The sequence below is a fragment of the Centruroides sculpturatus genome, unplaced genomic scaffold (genome assembly GCF_000671375.1).
Source record: "Centruroides sculpturatus isolate CEXI.00-Female unplaced genomic scaffold, Cexi_2.0 scaffold521, whole genome shotgun sequence".
Taxonomy (NCBI): domain Eukaryota; kingdom Metazoa; phylum Arthropoda; class Arachnida; order Scorpiones; family Buthidae; genus Centruroides; species Centruroides sculpturatus.
Genome location: NW_019384833.1, coordinates 372,436 through 392,218, shown reverse-complemented (window position 1 = coordinate 392,218; position 19,783 = coordinate 372,436). Strand labels below are relative to the sequence as shown.

Genomic DNA, 19,783 nt, shown 5'->3' with positions numbered 1-19,783 from the left:
ACATGCAGGATTCTTTTTCCGAGTTGATTGTCGGGCTTTTATTATGTGCCTATCATCGTCATCGTCTTCGTCTCCCTTCTCTTTCTCATATCTCATCTCTTCATCAATCATCTTCCCTATCGACATCTTTTCTCGAACCTCTTCCTCTTACCGTTTATGAATATTCTCTGTATCAGAACTTGCCTCAGACATTGAACATTGCTTCCATTCAAATTCCAAAACGATAAAAATTTTGTAAGCAACTTACAAATAAAGAGGTGGGTTTGTAATCGTTGAGTTTGTCTCAGTGTACCCACATACGATTCCTGAACCACTTCTGTCCTGAATTTAGCTCCCAAATCGGCAGCATCACACAAATAAGGTATGTTATTAATCACGAATAATTCATGAAATTAAAACAGTTCTCATGAAAACACGTTAATATGTTTATTTTATTGATTTTCTTTTTGAAACCGTGTCCTGTTTTATATTTGTGGGGTAGTAAACATTAGTATTGTGTTTTATTCCAAAGACACGTGGCAAATTTTCCATCAAAAGAAATTTGATGGTAAATTTGCCATGTGTCTTTGGAATAAAACACAATACTAGTGTTTACTACGCCACAAATGTTTATTTTAATTTGTTTATATCAAAAATAACGATAAATACGAAGTGGATGAAATGTCAGTTAACTGTGTTAAATATAGGTCGGGAATGAATAACGAACTCAGTGTACAGCAATGCGTTTTTTCAGCAGGCTATCCTTTGGTTAATAGACTTTTGGGGTACCATATATTTTCTAACATAGGAGTAATATGTATTGCTAGTATAAATATTTATATTTTCCATTATCTCATGAAATTTGATTTACAGAATTCAACTTTATTCTTTATAAACTGAAGATAATTATCTAATTTTATAGTTAAAAATATTGTCCAAGGTTAGTTTATTCAACTTGTTACAAAAGGGTCAGATGTTATCATGTTACTATAACAAGGGCGAATTCCCTGGGCTTGCTTAGCCTGCGCCGCATGTCTAATTAATAATTCTATTACAGTGATAAGAGGTGAATAAAATAATCCTGTGTAATGTATAGTAAAAAATATTATTTATACAAACATTCTCCCATTATTAAGTTTCTTAAATGATAAAAGTTATGCAACTAAAATCTTAGCTGATAAACTGTAAATGAGAGTAACCTTCCGTTAAATTAACAGACATTAAAATCCGAAATGCGAATTTAGTTTCGAGATCATTCGAAAGGATTTTTAAAAAGAAATTGTAAGTTAATTAATTTTTAAATAATTAATTTTATTTAATTAATACTAACAGATGAGTCCGGCGTTACTCGAGCTAAAAAATAACAACAGCAAAGATTAAGATTATTAGATTATTTTATCCTTATAACCTTTCTATTATATTATGTTATGGTATTTGATTTATATTTAGAAAGATTATCTTACGTAAGGGTTCACACCAAGTTCCCAATCTAACATATTTTTAAAATTCTTTAAAATGTGTACTGTACAGGAATAAAGACTTTTTAAAATGTGTTAGATTGGTTACAGTGTGATAAACCCTTACGTGATATAGCCTTTGTAGTTACGAAATTAAATACCATAATATAACGAATATTAAAAAGAAAATCATATAAAAATTTGGTTATTTTGCCTAGCATTGTTAAGTTTATCGCGATACTCGGATGGTAAGAAATGACACAATTTTATTGGTAAAGTTTGAACCAATTGAAAAATACGATATCTTAAATTTTTAAAATATCATATTTTTTCTAATGTTACCTCTAAGAAACTGTACCATTTACAGCCGAATATCAAACAGTAATCTGCCTACCGAACAAATTTCGCGATAAACGGACCAAATATTTAAACTCGATACCCATGAAAACCGCTTAAAACATATTTTGGGTTGCCCGGTAACTTGTATTATGTAATTTTCTTATTCGAATGCAACCATACTAGTCGGTTCGATAGAAAGAAGGGCTGTTGTGTAAGAGGGTTGAAGTAATTCGACCAAAAGCAGTAGTTGTTTAAATAGTAATAGTAGAACAGTAATAATTTGTTGTCATTGACCATCCTCTTTTCCGGGAGGATGGTCAACGACAACTAATTAACTCCTTAACTCTTTTAACCATTAGCCTCGAAGATTTCATGCATACTCGATATGATTCTGCTGTAAATATATGCTATATGAACTCATGTCTGGAAACCTCATGTTTTAAAAAATTTTTTATACCCTATCTCACTTCTTAATATAAATAACAGTAGTGAGCTAAACTAAGGAAACTTATACTATAATATTTGTTTTTAAACATTTGTTACTTTTTCTTACTTTTTTCCAGCAACGTCAGGCATAGATTTAAATAAAAATGATTAAAATTAAATTCATATATATTAATTTATTTAGGTTATCAACATTTCTCAATTGAAAAGAACAAAATGAAAATCGACTGTATAAGAGAAAATCTTTCCTTCATTTACAAGAGGATCGGAAATGCAGTTGGAAGACATCCATATTATTTTATTATTTTACCTGTAATTCTCTCCATTGCTCTGTCTCCATTCATCATAAGCCTAAAAACCAAGGAAGATTTTTATGATATGGTAGTATCTGATAGTGGGAAAATCTTCGATACTAAGAAATTTGTAGAAAATAACTTTACGTATAATTCGGCAGAGTTTTCTGACCAAATGAGATTCCCTGATGTACCCAATGCCCTCCTCGTGTACCTCTTGAAAAGAGGCGGAGGAAACATGCTCGATGAAAATGTTTTTTCGAATGTAAGTTTAATCGATGAAGTCATACAAAATGTAACATTTGATAGTGATGGAAAACAGAAGGGTTATCTCGATGTGTGCGCTTTAAGTAACGACAAATGCTTCCAAAACCCGATTATTGAGGTGATGTCAGAAGTGGGAATAAACTCCATTCTGCAGAAAAGAAAAAAGCTAAAATATCCCATTGATATAGATTTATTGTCTTTCACCTATAAGATTTACTTCGTGAATTTGGGAGGTGTAGTTCTGGATGACAATAATTTTATAGATGAAGTTAATGCAATGATGTTATATTATTCAACAGACGCTAAGAATAAAGAGAAGAGAAAAACATTTGAACAATGGTCTACTTTCGTTTACGACACAATTCAGAAATATAACTTCACTTATGTTAATACCTATCCCGATTCTCCTTCATTCGTAGAGAAAGAATTTAGGAAAGAATTTCATAAGATACGGCCTAAAATAGGAGGTTTAGTAGCGTTTATGATAATATTTTCAATATTGTTCTGCATGAGCAATAGTTGGGTGAGAAGTAAACCCAACCCGTGCTTGGTGCAGCCAGTGTCATATCGGCTGGATTAGCGGTTGTCTCTTCTTTCGGATTAATGTCAGCTTTTGGTATAGAAAACATTTCGTGGAATGCCACCATTCCATATCTTGTACTTGGTAAGATGTTTTATATATTTATGTTTATTTCTTTAGTAATAATACTATGAATCTAAGTGTTTACTTATCAATTATTTAGTGACCGAGATAGATGATGCATTCGTAGTAATAGGCTGCTGGAGGGTCACCAATCCCAAGCAGAAAGTCGAGAAACGCATGGAAGTAACATATTGTGAAGCTGGAATTTCCATCACTTTGACTTCAGTCACAAACTTCATTTCTTATTGCATCGGAATGATGAGTCCGTTTCCTTTTGTCAGAATATTCTGTTATTATACAGCGACATGCATCGTATTCACTTTTCTGTATCAGATGACGTTTTTCGGGGGTTGCTTGGCATTAAGTGGATACAGAGAGAAGCAGAATTGTCTTTCTTTTACATTATTTAGTCGAGGTAAGTTGAAATTTAATTTGACCTTAAAGTACCTCAAAATTTTGTTACGATTCTCATATTGTAGACAGAAACATATTCAAACAAAATAAGTTTCTGCCTGAATATTCTGTCTACAGTCATTTTTCATCGTTACATTTGTTAAAAGTTTTCCTTTCTAAGTATTTTTAATTTTCATCTGTCAAATACATCTGTAGATAAGATCAAACTCAGAATTATCTTTTCGATGCAAATGATAATTTACGAACATTTTTAATGTTTTTCTGAATTTCGTAAAATTACTGCTTTTTATCTTATTTCAAACTAATCTAATAGAATTTTTTAATGGCGCCTTGCATCAATATATTTAAACTGAACATGGATTTTCTACTGGCGGGTTGTGTGAATCCACTGAATACTGGATCGTGGGTTCGCGAATCTTCAACGATCTCGCAACGTAGTTTTCTGTGTTTTTCATGTGTTTATTACCAAAAACAAAGGTGAGATTTCCACAAAAAGTCCTATCGGTAAGCATCCACTCTTGGCAAATCTCCAAATCCTTGTATTCTCTTATTCCATCACTCAAAGTTCCACCAAACAAACTTCCATATTCATTATATCGTAGTATAAGGTTAAACAATCAATGATCAATTTGATAGAAACAGGGTGCCATTTGTTATTATAAATTGTTACTTGTGAGAATTTCAGCACTTTAAGGAATCGTGATATTAGCTTTAAACTTACAGGGTTTATAAACCAAAGTGTGGTATGCAAATTATCAAAATTCAGAGTGATTGCACATGTCTACGCTCGGTAATATATGCTCAGCACTGTTAACTCTGGAGTTTAGAATATAAATGCACGGTTGTTTTCAAGCCACACACGAGTTCATCATGGATAGTGATCTGTAAAATTGTTTTCAGGAATCATTATTTCTCATCAATAATGATTTGTTCAATGGTATGTAACAACAGAAATTGAATGTGGACGCATAGTTAGCAGTGGCGTGCTGTCGTTGGAAGCGTTGGATGCGCCGTTCTTTTGTATTTTCTAAAAAATAAATACATATTAATTTTAATTATACGAAAATAATTGCACAATATTTTATTACAACCGCATTATGTATCTAATTACGAATTTCTACACTACACGTGAAAAAAAGATAAGATCGCTATTGTATATTCGAATATTAGTGGCGAGTGGAAACGCTGTATTGTCATCATCCAAAAAGGCAGATTCGCGCATGCGCTTTACAGAGCACCAACCTCACCCAGTTTAGCCGGTGGAAGCCTACGCCCTTGGGTTAATGCTAAACATATAACGCATCCAATTCTATCCAGGACTGGTTCTGGGCTGTTAGCCGTTCATGTTAGATATTTGGCCGCCCTCGCCCTATTACATGAATCTCGAGTAGATTTATAACCTAACCCAACCGATAAGAATTTACTAGTATGTTTTTACGATAGTTCTGTATAGTTGACAGGAATTTTTAAAAAGTCATTAAAAAATTTGATATTTTTATTCCGCTTTCCGATTTTATATTACTGACGGATTTCAATGTTAAACCAGTGATATTACGATTTCGTATGTCCCATGTTTAAGGGGATGTAGAAAAAAACGTGTACAATTCTTGTATAACGTTAAAAAATTAACTGTTACTTTGACAACATCATTTACAACTAAATTTAATGAATGAGAGAGATGCACGAGGTACAGAAAAAGCTCTAGAATTTATTTTCCTTAAATTTACAATTTATGTATCCGTTGTCATAAAAATTTGTCTTTCCACTTCTTCCCCAAGACTACATATATTCGAGTACAAAGTTACTGGTTTCGACTTATTTCTACTTAAGAAGTAGTTAAATAATTAAGCGATTAGTGAATTGGGAACATAAATAAAACCCTGCTGAAAGAGCCGGTATCGACACGCTCGGGATTTGGCAGCCCGCGTGCATGCACGCACCGCACACCTAGCAGGATAGTCTCTGATTCCACTTGTAGGGAGCTATTTGACTAACTTGTAAATGGTTAAGATTTAAAGAGTAAAAAAGATTTTATGTTATTTTTGTGTGCGTTTCTTTACAAAGTTATATGTAATTATAATTTTAAAAGTACAGTAGAGCGTCGTTTATCCGAAGGTCGGTTATCCGAAACATCGGCTATCCGAAGGAATTTCAGTCAACAAATTTAAATTTTTGCCAGTGCTGTGGCGCTGTAATCTTTGGCTATGTCTCCCGCTACTCAAATATTTTACGTTTTTGATACTAAATTAACTTCTGAAGTATAATTTTTTATTTTTTTTTTATTTTTCAATATATTTATTTTGTTTGTACAAAATAAAAAAATAATTTCTAACGATACAATAGTCTTCGTTAGGCTTAACATCGACGAAAATTCAACGCGAAGCGACATGCAACGGAGAAAAATTTCAACACGGGATAAATTAATATATTTTTTCGTACATAATTGGTTATCCGAGAAATATGTTATCCGAACAACCCCAGTCCCCAATTGATTCGGATAAACGACGCTCTACAGTATATTCATTGTATGAATATACTGTAGAGCGTCGTTTATCCGAATCAATTATCCGAATCAATTGAAGAATATTTTGTACCAGATATGTATTAATATATCCATCACACATTTTATTTTACCAAGTAAGTTTTTATTATTTTATTTATAAGTTTAGCCTTTATATCGTGGCTAGCGAAAACAACTGTGATGACTGTGTGGAGGTAGCAGACCGCAAACAACTGGGTGCATTGAAAATTAGACAGTGAACGAATAGAAATGACAGACACTGCTTCTGCATGGCAGTGACCGAATATTGTGTTCGCATCGTGTGGAACCCCGTTGAAAACTATTCACGGTCTCGGCAGCTACCACTTCAGAGCAATCTTAACAGCGGCCGCTACATAAGCAAGCTGTAGAAGCCGAAATTACACTCCTTCTTTGGATCATTTCTGCACTATATTCCAACAGCACAATGCCCAATCACATGTTGCTAACTATGCACAAGACCTATTCTAGGCACGTCAGATACTGCCTATTTCATTGCCTATCTGTTAGCCGGTCATGCCATCTATTGCATATGTCTGGAATATGGTCAAGCGGCAATTGACCCGTCAGCCCTCTAGCAGTCAGTAAAAATGAATAATGAACACGCATATTAGCTGCCTAACAAGCAATTTCTCGGAATACCATCAAAAGCCTTTATATTTTTTAACCACGACCCATATCATTTATTATTGCAACTCGCGAAGATTTTATAAAATTTAATCAATTATGTTCTATACAATCATTCAAAAATGTATGGTAAAAATTTCATTCTAATCGGATAATTCCTTTATGGTGTTGCAATCTTCATAGACAGCGTTGTATTGATAATAATGAATTAATTAATTAATTTAAGTTTAATGTAAATTTGTGCTGTAAGTTTTAAATTTGTTAAAATTTACAGCACAACTTTACATTTTAAAGGGTATTGCAATCACAAAATTACGTGAGTATGAAACTGTTAAATTTCAAATTTGCGCGTAGATCTCACTGTTTTATACAATTCTTATTGCACGGGATCCTTTGGTTCTGTAACATATTCAATTCGGTGCACTTTCGAAGAGAAAAACAAATAATGATATTATATGGAGTTTAACCATACTTCGTTTATTAGTAGCATAGAAAATGCCAGTGGCAGTGAATTACCTCTATGGTCTTTATAAAGCAGTTTTATTACGCTGTCTCTCTCGTTAAAGATTTAATTTATTTGCATAATGTTCATCTGTATTACATTTCTATCACATTGTTTCATAAGAAGTTTCGTTTGTATCTCAATTAGATAAAATTTTACGAAAATTAAAATCTGAATGTAACAATAGTGCTCATATAACACTTATTTTTATTACCTAATGTTACTGATATACGTTCATTCAGGTAATATAATCTCTTGTCCAGCCAGATGGCCAAAGCTATTAAGGAGTTTGCCTATCGCTTTGTTGGAATTGGATTAAACTGGAGATATCACCCTACGAAAAATTCCTTGGATTTTTCGTGGAGTGATATCTCTCGAAACAGACTAGCCAAATATGATACCTTAATCATTTTCCTACATCTTCAATTAAAGTCTGTCCCATCTCTGTTATGCAACATAACACATGCAACATCTAACAAAATACTTCTTGGGAAGATTTACAGTAGAAAACGGACTTTTCTTTAGGTATAAGACACTTCAAGAGAACTCAGAAAACACCACTTGGAGAGCTCTTTGCTTAGGTGCGAACAAGGCATACAATTAATATCGTTTAGGAATTTTATCCTCTATGTTATTATTAATAATAACATCTCAGATCTGATAGGGTCAAAGAAATTAACCTTATTAGGTTGCACACAGGATTTAAACACTTAGAAGCCGAGTTGAGCAGATAAAAAACTTTTTAGTGCGAATTCAATAAAATTCCTACCTTATGTGATTGCTAATTCATAAGTATTAATGAAATGCAGTACAAGACACTACACAATAAAAATAAAAAAATGAATTAATAAAAGATTTGGATAATTTTCCACTGGTTGTTTTTTTTTTGGAGGTGCCAGAGTCCCTTGGTCCTCCTTTTGGTGCATCACTGCGCTTAACAAGCATTAACGAAATCCAAGCCGACATATATTCAAACGGGCGAATTTATAATGTGTGTTTCAATATATCAGCTTGTATCGAATACTTTGGAAGCAATCCAATTCCAGTTTAAGCTAGATATAATCGGCAATATGTAATAAAATTATATTCTCCTCAACATAAAAAAGACACCTTATTATTTTTAAGTAAGACGTTTTAATGGGTCATATAAATAAAAATTTATTTTATATTATATATGTGTATACATATGAATAATACAGAATTAATGTAGAAGTCTTATAATGATAATTTGGCGCACAAGTATCCGAAAAACAGAATTTATAACAGCGTTAATAAATCAGTTTTCTTTATATTTCAGGAAATATCTGTACACATCCAGCAATCCCTCAATACCCGCACTTTTCCCGACATAAGCCAAATTTTTCTGTGTTAGTCTATAAAAACTTTATTCATTTAGCTACTAATTTCATGTTTTAATTGTTACCTACTCTCACGTTTATGATATTTTCTTGTTTAAGAATAAGATAGGAATATTGCAATTAAAAAGTTTTATAGAGCAGTTGATAACTATAGTTGTATTAATTATTTTATATTATTATAAAGATAAACTACATACCGGTATTCCATCCATTTAATAATTTTATCTAATACTCTATTTAATTTTTTCTATAAAAAACAAAATTAAATCTGACTCTTGTCATAAGAACTATGCTCTCAAGTCCTAGTCAGATATGTTCAAACAGAGGAAATGATAAGCCTAATGTGTGTTTTAAACACAAAAATTTAAACAATGAAATTTTCTAATTTTATTAACATTTATTACAGAAAACTTATAATTGTTACACATTTTTTAATTTATTTCTATTAATTTATCTTAATTTTAAGTTTTTATTAATTGCAGTAGAATCCGAACAAAATACTTCGACAGAAAACGAAATACAAGAAGAAGCTTCCATGGTATTTTTTAAAGATGTGTTAGGAAAAATACTATCGAATCCAGTTTTAAAAATAATTGTTGTCTTTATCTATATCATTAATTTATCACTTGGAATTTGGGGTGCTCATTCTATTGAACATGGATTAAAGTATGAGCATTTATTTGCCGAAGGTACTATGCTTCAACAAAGCTATCAGATTCGAATGAAATATTTTGCAAATTACGTTTATCCTTTTCACATAATCATCAATAAGACTTTAGATTACTCAGATATAAAAGTTCAAGAATCCATAGAAAATCTCTTAAAAAAATTCGAGCAACATCCGAATGTGGCCGAAGAGCAATACACTGTATCGTGGTTAAAATTTTATAAGGAGTTTCAGAATAATCCTGTTGCAAAATTTTCGTTAGGAGGTTATAACATGTCGAACAAACAAGATTTCATCGATGGTCTTCGTAACGTTTTCTTCAAAATACGCGCAGCCAAGTCACTATCTAATGATGTCGTCTTTAATAGCGATGGAACTGATATTTTGTATAGCAGATTTTTTATTATGGGTAAGAATTTAAATACTTCACAATCAGACAGAAATACATTGAAAGAATTATGGGAAATTACCGAAAAGTCCGAAATTCCTGTTTTGGTGCACTGTATAAAATCGAGTATAGTTGACCAAGGTATAATCATAGAACATACAATTTACCAATTATTTTGGATTACGGCCGTTTTAATAACTATAATTTTTTTCTTAATGATACCGAACGTTCTAGTTGCCCTTACTGTTGCCATATGTGTTGTATGTTCAATAATAGAAACATTGGGTTACATGTCACTATGGGGCGTCAATTTGGATATATTCTCAATGATGAATCTAATTCTATGTGTTGGATTCAGTGTGAATTACCCTTGTCATATGTCTTATGCTTATATTACGTCATCTAAGAAGACTGCGAACGAGAAAATGAGAGATTCTTTGTATCGTATTGGATTTTCTGTTATTCAAGGTTCATTGTCCACAGGATTAGGAATATTGATTTTATATTCGGATGTATATTTTCTGTCGACATTTGTGAAAATCGTAGTGCTTATTGCTATAGAAACGGCATTTCATGCACTACTTTTTATACCTGTCGTTTTGTCTATGATTTTCCCCTTATTTGAAAAGTCACAAAATACTTTAATTTTGTTAATAAATCATCGCCCTGGTCGTCCTAAGACTATTTCGTAAATAAGGTGTTTTAAAGAATAACTTTTTTCATTACATTGGAAATGACTTTTATATTGGTACTGGTATACAAAAAGATTGTCTGTTAATTAAAATTTGAGTTTTAATTATTTTAATATTTTTCTAGCAAAGGATAAAAAATTCTAATTCTATGCCCTTGTTAACTGTAGTTTCATTCAGTGTTGTTTTTTATACGCCATATTTGCGTTATTTGTGTACTGTACACTTAATTAAAATTACCTACAATGTAATTCTTGTATGATTTTGTTTAGAAGTTAATATTAAAAGACATACAAATCTTTGGTTGGTAGACACTTGGGACAAAATTAGTTTACCCCGAAAGATACTGGTACGCTTCAATTTCAGGACATGCAATAAACGTGTATTTTTATTCTTCTTTGATAGAAATACATTTAATGTGCGGTAAAAATATAGTTCATTGTTTAAAAAAATTGATTATATATACAGTTTTCAGAATAAACCTTTCTAGATGTTAAGTTTCAATCAAAAAAATCGTGACAATCGAAGAAAAGTGGAACATCTGGCAACGGTAGAAAAATCTCTATTTAGCATCATCTCTGAAATAAGCATGTAATGAATTGAAGCACTAAAATTAACAGTATTTAACAGTAATAATTATGAGCATATATGATAGAATTACAAGACACATGTTAGAATATGAGTGTTATAAGTCGCATGGTTTAATATTAATAAGACTTACAATATAACACGTGTGTATTTGGTGATTCAATATACAGTATGTGATTTATTTAGCATCTAAAGGCAAGATCCGTTTAAAGTGTTCATTGCCAATTTATAAATGTTTTGGTATAGAAGAGGACGGTTTATCGAGTACATTGCAAACAATATTCCTAAATGAAAAATAACTACTTTATGATTGAACAATTACTTTGCTTTTAATTAATACTTTGTATTTTCATTTTTTTTCGATGTCAAGAATTTTGGCATCGACACCTTTTATTTGATATTTATAACACAGCTTCATGATATTTATTTATAACAGACTTGTTAAGATGAAAGAACTACTGTACTATAGTCAATCGTGTTGAATGACCTGAAAGAGTAGAAAATAAAAATAATTAAAGAAATGGCCGACTTTTAAACATGCTACACGTGATAATTTCTAAAAATTATTCCAACGATAAATTGTTGAGTAAAACAAATTCACGTCACATTCTTGTAACAAACAACATCTGCACATTACTTTTTATAAATATAAATAAGTTATTTGATAATATAACTCTCTGTATGCCTATTGCTTTCACCATACTTTGATTCTACATTTAAAACGTATATTTTAAGAGTGGCAAAGCAATCTCAATACTGTGAATAAGTATGAAAGGGGCATAGTAAAAAGAACTTTAAAGAATGTTCCTATAGGCTCACAAAATTTACTTATAATAGTAGTATGAATAGTGTTATGAAAGAAATTGCTAGTCGAAAGGAATCAAGAATGGTTTTAAGAAAAGCCCCTAATTTGTATAAGATCTTGAGAAATGATAAAGATAGTATCGAAGCGGAGGAAAAAGCAGGGGTGTATAAGATTCCTTATGAGAACTTACAACTGGATGTTAAAAAAGATTATATCGGCGTCACTAGCATCTAATTCAACGATTTTGTCCCAAATGGCGCAAGCGCAAGGCTCTGAGGTAAAATGGGATGAGGCAACAATCATCAAACCTCTGTCTTCCCCAACTCTAGCAATGACGGCGGAGAAAATAGAAATATACAGAAGTAAGATAGGAGAAGGCTGTTTAAATGCGAGAGATGCGGAGAGCCTACCATCGGCATGGAAATATTTGGTTAAGAAATGTACTAGAAACTTCGACCAGAATTAGTCCATTGAAGATTTATGTTAATTTTTTCCTTTTGTAAAATTTTTTATTTAAAAAAATTTTTATGTTCTATTCATGGAACATTTACGNAATATAATCTATTTGATACCTTCCAATGTCTCCGGGCATTTTCCAAGTGTATAGTCGACGTTTGGATTGTTTGAACCATGTGTTTCCAACTATTAATTGATGCTTGGTAGCAAATTCAACTAGTCGTTCGCCTCTTTCATTCCTATTTCCTAGCCCAAACTTGCCCACAATTTTTCCATCTCCTCCTTCTCCTACAGATGCATTCCAGTCTCTCATAACAATTAGGAATTTTTTAGTTTTATCATTTTCTATTACATCTTCAATTTGGTCATAAATTTCTTCTACTTCATCGTCATAGTCTCAAGTAGGCATGTATACTTGAAATATCATCATATCCATGGGATCGCTTTTCATTTTAATCATTAAAATTCTGTCATCTCTGCATTCAATTCTTTCAACTGAGTTTTTTACCTTCTTACCTAAAATAAATGCTACACCATTCTTTCCTTTACTTCCACAAGAATAAATAACCCTGAATTCATCGCTAAAAAATCACCGCTGTCTTCCCATCTGACTTCACTAAGCCCAAGAATATCCAAATTCTGCCTCTTCATTTTTCTCTTGACAGTTTCCAACTTACCTGGTCAAAGCATGGTTCTTACATTCCATGTTCCTATTCGAATTCTTCCTATGGGGGTCTTCCTATGGGGGTTTCGCGTGGTGACGACCTGGGAAGCCCCATTACTTCCCCTGCCGGGCATGACACCTTTCTCTTGGAGATGAGTCCCATATTTGCCAGTAAGATTAATAGGTTTTCTGCTTTCCATTAACAAGGGAGGTATAGCTGAGGTGGTTTCCCGTGCCTTCCTCACGGTTTCTGATCAGAGTTTTTCTTCTCCTATGCAGGTGTCCTACCAAGGCTTAAGAGTCCTGCCTACCCCGGCAATAGGCATATGGCGGCCTAGATCACCTTGACACAGCACTTCAAGATTACAAAAATAATTTTCTTAACAAATTATCTCTATTAGCAAAATTTTACGAAATTTTTTAACCGTTTTTGAATAATTCGAAATATTCGAATCTTATGGAACGAAATCTTCCAATTGTTCGTTTTAAATCTGACAATGGCCTATAGAATGGAATAGGTCGAAAACGTTTGTTTTGATTAAATTTTTATCGGCAACGATAAAGGTGTTTGCTTATCAATTCTAAATCTGTCTTTATCTGTAGCTTATTTGAATTAATAAATATTGTTAATAATTACTTATGTTGTTTTAATTTTTCTAAATGTGAGTTTTTGTGGCCCGGTAAAAAATTATGTTATCTTTTACGTAGATAGATATACATGGTGTTTCAGTACGCGGTATATTCCTGCGAGCTATTCATAGATTAGCAAAAAATAACTCTAAAAATTTTATATCATACTTCCATGATGAATTTTCCTGGCCCAAAAAAAAATTGCGAAAGTGAAATCTTAAAATCAAATTATCAGTCATACTGAGCATTTTTATAAGAACCTTTTCATCTTTACGAACAAATAGTACCACAACTTATACATTGCAATTGATAACAAAATTAAATTACATTTTAAGTTACTAAAAATCTATCTTGAAAAAGTGTCAGAAAATCGACTTTTTTATGGATTGAATTCGTAGATGCAAATATCAAAAGTTGGATCTGGAAATTTATTTTCTTTATGAGCCCATATCTCGAAAACTTAATAAGTAATTTAAAAAATAAACAATAGTTTTGAACATATATTTTGCTTTTCTACCCATAGCTCACGGGAGTGCGCCTCGTACCGAAACACAGAGTATGAACATATGTATGTATTTCACTTCACCTCCCCACTTAGACTATGCCTGTGACAAGTCGATCGCGACCCATTTTTAAAATAAAAAGTAGATCTTATGTACACAAAGGTTGGCCACCCCTATCTTCATGAGATATTATATAACAACAAATCCGTATAGTACTTACCGCATGACTCATTAATGAAACTAATTTCACATAATCGATCTCGATAATTTTAATTTTTAATTATACAAATATATATATATATATATAAGGATATTCGTTTGTTTGTTTGTTCGCTCGCTATACACTCCTAGGCCGTTCGGGCAATTGCTACGAAACTCGACAGTTATGTTCAAATACAGTAAAACCTGTCTATGGCAACCACCCACGGTTGCTTCAAAAAGTGGTCTTTTAGACAGGTGGTCGTCCAATACAGGTGGTCCTGTAATAACGTATTTCCGTATGTATTTTGCGCATTTTATAGCCATTTCTACTAAGAAAAACTCGAGGTGAGAAAAAATAAGCGAATTTTTTCAACGATAGGGCTATATTGGTATTGTATTTTATTCTTATCGGATAACCCGATTTACAGGAGTCGTCGTGATATTATAAGACAGATTTAATACCAATATTTTAAAGATTAATACAATAGTCGCATTTTCCCGATTATAATGCACACTTTTTTCCCCACTTAATTAATTTGACTCGGTTTTTTTCGTTCGCTCCTCAGTTACGTGCATTACGTGCAAGTACAATAAGAAAAATTATTAATTAATAATAAAACGATTTTATTGTTTTTTCTCATTATACGATATCATTACATTCGAAAAAGGAAGGTTTCCTGTAAAACTGAATTTTGCATTAATGCTTTTATTGTTTTTTGAATATTTTGTTTGTGAAAATTACTTGAATATTATTTTTTTAAAAATATCGTGTAAATAAGCTAGGTTGATACAGAAACTATTTATCACACACGTACTGTATATGAGCTTCAAAATAAATAAATAAATAATATTAAATTTTATCAAACGATGAGATCAGCCAATTAATTGTATCGTGTATAATATTTTACACCCCGAAAAAAAATACTGTAAATAAAGTAAATTTTGTTTTTTCACAGTTAAACTTTGCCGCTAATTGCTGCTGTGATAACTTTAATACGATCTTCTAACAACAGGACTTCAGATCTTCTGACTAAATAAGTTGCAACACACTCATGTTTCTTGAACTAGGATCTTTTTTTTTTCTTTCACAGGCCATAACTGTTACAGTATTGAGCTGCACACTCACTTATTTGAGAACGCAACTTTCTCATTCGTGTTCTTGTAATATCCGGCCTGTTACAATAGCGAAGGCACGCCCAAACAATACTGAAATATGTTTGGGCTTACTTCATGTGACACAATGTATGCTGTTCTTGCAAAAATTGTATAAAACCATTTTTTCGCTACACGTCACATTTTTTTCCAGAATGTTCATATCGGCCTATAATAAGGCTAATTAAATGATTGGTATAAATTAATTTGCCACTAGAGATAGACGTTAGGCGCCATCTCTTAAGTAAATTAATAATTAAAATTAAATAAATAAATTATTAAATAAATTTAGAACCTTCTGGAAAAAAAAACTGGCCCGGGACAAAGCTTGAACCCGCAACCTCCGCTTGCCGTGCGGTGCGCTTGTCAGTTAAATTAAAATTATTAATTTCTCACCAATTTTTAAGAAATTGTTTGGTGCATAACTGGAAAACATCTGACACCCCCATGCATTTCTAAATACAATAAAAGCTCCAGCATATACAAAATAATGCACATGAGTCACAGCTTTGATATTTCAATATTAGTGAACTTATGCGTTAAACCCGTATTTATTATAAACATTTTCGAAGAATATTTCAAAAGTGAAGCTTTACATATGATCATGGTGTATATCAAAGAAAAAAAATCCTAACAGTGTAAGTGAGATAAAGGATAAGTATTTTACTCGCCTACTTTTTCCAGCAGTATGCTTTGAAAAATCAGAAAAATTACAATACATTGCCTAAGACGATTTCAGTACAGTGGTACCTCAGGATACGAAATTAATCCGTTCCGAAACTGAGATCGTATCATGAAAATGTCGTATGCTGGGGCGTTCGTAACCTGAGGTACCACTGTATTGCACACAAAATAAAACAATTTAAGTATGATTTAATAATTATTACTAAATACTTTAGAAAATGGAAATTAAATCACACAGATAAGTAAATAGGCTTACTCTATAATTTTCTGTGCTAAACTAAACATAAATTAATGTAAAATTTTTTAGATTAAAAGAATGCTTTAATTTAAGCAGGTCTCATTGTCATAGAATAACATAAACAATTATAAACTTGATATTACTCAATGCGTGATGCATTGAGTAATTTTCATTACTCAATGCATCACGCATTGAGTAATGAAAATAAATTGAAATAGTTACTGATGTCATGAATCCATCATTTTGCCACACTCCCTTGGCTTGTGTGATCCCCAGATTTGTCACCCATCAAGCATTTATGGTACAGTATCAGATGGGATACTAACTTCAGTCATCTTCAGGAGTGTGAAGGGTCAGGAATGGGTAAATCTGTCATAGGATAGCATATAGTGCTTGTATGCCTCCATGCCTGATAATATCACCTCCTGTATTCAGGAAGAGGTCCTACATGGTATTAAAGTTTCCTTTAAATTGAACCATTGTTGCACAGGAAATTATTATTATTTTGTTGTCACTTATTACCATCATTATTACATTTACACAAATAAAGTTTTGATTCTAACATTTTTCTTGGTGCATAACAACTTTTCTGTCAATGAGTGTATANCATAAAGGCGCATCTTAGGGGAGTAACTGTTTTTTGTCTAAAGAATGCAGTGTCTGAGAATTCGCGTGATAGGAGAACTGCTCCAACGAATTTTCGCTTGAAAAAAGATGTTTCATTTCGGATCGAGTTTTGATGGTCGTCAAAGTGATTCGTCTTCATTACTTATTATCTTGGCTTGAGGGTTACTTTCTGATTTTATGTCCAAAAAACATAAAACTGGAATGACTAAATAAGTTGCAACACACTCATGTTTGTTGAACCAGAATCTTTTTTTCCTTTTCTTTCACAGGCCACAACCGTTACAATGTTGAGCTGCACACTCACTTATTTGAGAACGCAAATTTCTAATTCGTGTTCTTATAAAATCCGACCTGTTACAATAGCGAAGGCACGCCCAAACAATACTGAAATATGTTTGGGCTTACTTCACGTGACACAATGCAATGTATGCTGTTTTTGCAATAATTGTATAAAACCAATTTTTCGCTACACGTCACATTTCTTTCCAGAATGTTCATAGCTGCATGGCTTTACAACAACAAATTTTGTTGAGCCATGACATTTGGTCAGGTTCTAGCCCTCACTTATCAGACATTTAAAAATTCTAGTTTTAGACGGGGTGAAACGGGAGAGGCGTCAGCTCTCTTGTCTGCTTTAGATGCTTTATTCTGTTGGATAACTTTTATTCAGGCCACGCTGTAGCCACATAATTAGAAATCTGCATTTTGCATTTATGTAGAATACAGTTCAGATCTGTAGGCTATGATGGAAATGGTGGATTAATATCAATTAAATATTTTGTCGAACTATTATAAAATCATGCGAATGCTGAGCGCATACATCTTCATACTAGAATTTTATCATCTGGCCAGATTCGTTTCTTTTCAGCATTCACCAAGTGCTTTATTCATATACCGGTGAACTTCACGCTTTTGTCAATGTAATATATCGTAGTCTATAACTAAATGCAATGTCACGAAATAGTTTTTGCATAAACATTGTTAGATATAAGCTCTGTCAGTTTTTTGTTGAAAGCAAAGTAGATAAGCAGTAATATAACATAAATGACAACATCTCAAATCCTGAGTAGTATGCAATAAATCACCAAACGATCGCCTAAATATCGGGCTATAATAAGGCTAATTAATTGATTGGTATAAATTAATTTGGCACTAGTGGTAGACGTTATGCGCCATCTCTTATATAAATTAATAATTAGAATTAAATAAATAAATTATTAAATAAATTTAGAACCTTCTGGAAAAAAGAACTGGCCCGGGATGGGGCTTGAACCCACAACCTCCACTTGCCGTGCAGTGCGCTTGTCAGTTACATTAAAATTATTAATTTCTGACAATTTTTAAGAAATTGTTTGGTGCGTAACTGAAAAGCATGTGACATGCCCATACACTTCTAAATACAATAAAAGCACCAGCATATACAAAATAATACTGATGAGTCACAGCTTTGTAATTTCAATGTTAGTGAACTTATGCCTTAAACCCGTATTTATTATAAACAATTTCGAAGAATATTTTTAAAGTTAAGCTTTACACATGATCATAATGTATATCAAAAAAAAAATCCTAACAGTGTAAGAGAGATAAAGGCTATGTATTTTACTCGTTTACTTTTTCCTGCAATATGCTGTGAGAAATAAGAAAAATTACAACACGATAAGACGATTTCAGTATTTGTAACATCTTAAATACTTTTATGAAATACTAGCAGACCCTGCCACGCGGTGATGTGGCTCAAAATGTATCTATTATAAATGTATAACACTTCCCCCGTGGAAAAGAAATTTTTCGAAAAATTTCTTCTTAGTGTACATTCTCTTGACGTACCCTATTAAAACGCAATCAAAAACGCAAAACCCCGCATCTAAAATAATATAATAGAGACCAAGTTCTTCACGGTAAGCCTTAATTCTGTCTCTCTCCCCTGCGGGGAAATATCGAAAAATCCCTTCTTTGTGTACATTGTGTTGACGTGCCGTATTAAAACGCAATCAAAAGCGCAAAAACCTGCATCTAAAATAGTATAAACAGAAGCAGAGTTCTTTACCGTAAGCCTTAATCCTAACCATCTCCCTTCAGTGGGGGGAATTTCGACACGTACAGTAGACTCTCCTATAACGCGAGTTCCAATAACGCAGATTCCTATGACACGGCAAAAAATTGTGGCAGTATTCTTATAAAGGGACGCGTAAAACGCGGTAAAAGGTCATCGCCAACTCGTCATCGCGGACGAGCAGCCGAACTATTTTCCACCGTCTAGTGCCATGCTACAGAGAGTTTAGGCGAGTCAGTTGAGTTTAACTATTGTCTTTACAGTATTATATATAAATTATATATAAATTAGGTACTGTACATATAATTATATATTAATTATATGTACATATAATTAATATATAATTAATGTACATATGTTAATGTACATATAATTATATATTAATTATATGTAAATTAGGTACTGTATATATAATTATATATTAACTTATTGTAACTTTGTTATAATTAAATATATAATTTCCGCCGTCTAGCGTGGCGCCACGCTACGGAGATTTTTACGCTAACTATCGTCTGTCAGTATGTAAATTAGGTACCGTAAGTCTAATACAGTACTGTAATTTTATACATTTCTTGT

The 19,783-nt window shown here is 32.4% G+C and overlaps 2 protein-coding genes across 2 annotated transcripts; both read left to right on the top strand.

The window, feature by feature from the left end:
* The first annotated feature begins 300 nt into the window (after positions 1-300).
* On the top strand, positions 301-3,359 carry LOC111630159 (patched domain-containing protein 1-like). The gene is made up of 2 exons (XM_023374210.1): positions 301-361; positions 2,404-3,359. The coding sequence occupies exon 2, from the start codon at positions 2,436-2,438 to the stop codon at positions 3,357-3,359; it is 924 nt and encodes a 307-aa protein (XP_023229978.1). The 5' UTR covers positions 301-361; positions 2,404-2,435.
* LOC111630162 (patched domain-containing protein 3-like) lies at positions 3,356-10,836 on the top strand. The gene is made up of 3 exons (XM_023374212.1): positions 3,356-3,443; positions 3,523-3,837; positions 9,345-10,836. The coding sequence occupies exons 1-3, from the start codon at positions 3,383-3,385 to the stop codon at positions 10,607-10,609; spliced, it is 1,641 nt and encodes a 546-aa protein (XP_023229980.1). The 5' UTR covers positions 3,356-3,382; the 3' UTR covers positions 10,610-10,836.
* The last annotated feature ends 8,947 nt before the right edge of the window (positions 10,837-19,783 follow it).

Bases quoted from the DNA above. Each gene is read 5' to 3' on its own strand.
- LOC111630159 (XM_023374210.1), top strand. From the start codon at position 2,436: ATGAAAATCGACTGTATAAGAGAAAATCTTTCCTTCATTTACAAGAGG.
- LOC111630162 (XM_023374212.1), top strand. From the start codon at position 3,383: ATGTCAGCTTTTGGTATAGAAAACATTTCGTGGAATGCCACCATTCCA. The intron at 3,444-3,522 runs GTAAGATGTTTT...TCAATTATTTAG, and splicing joins CATTCCATATCTTGTACTTG to TGACCGAGATAGATGATGCA. The intron at 3,838-9,344 runs GTAAGTTGAAAT...TATTAATTGCAG, and splicing joins TTTTACATTATTTAGTCGAG to TAGAATCCGAACAAAATACT.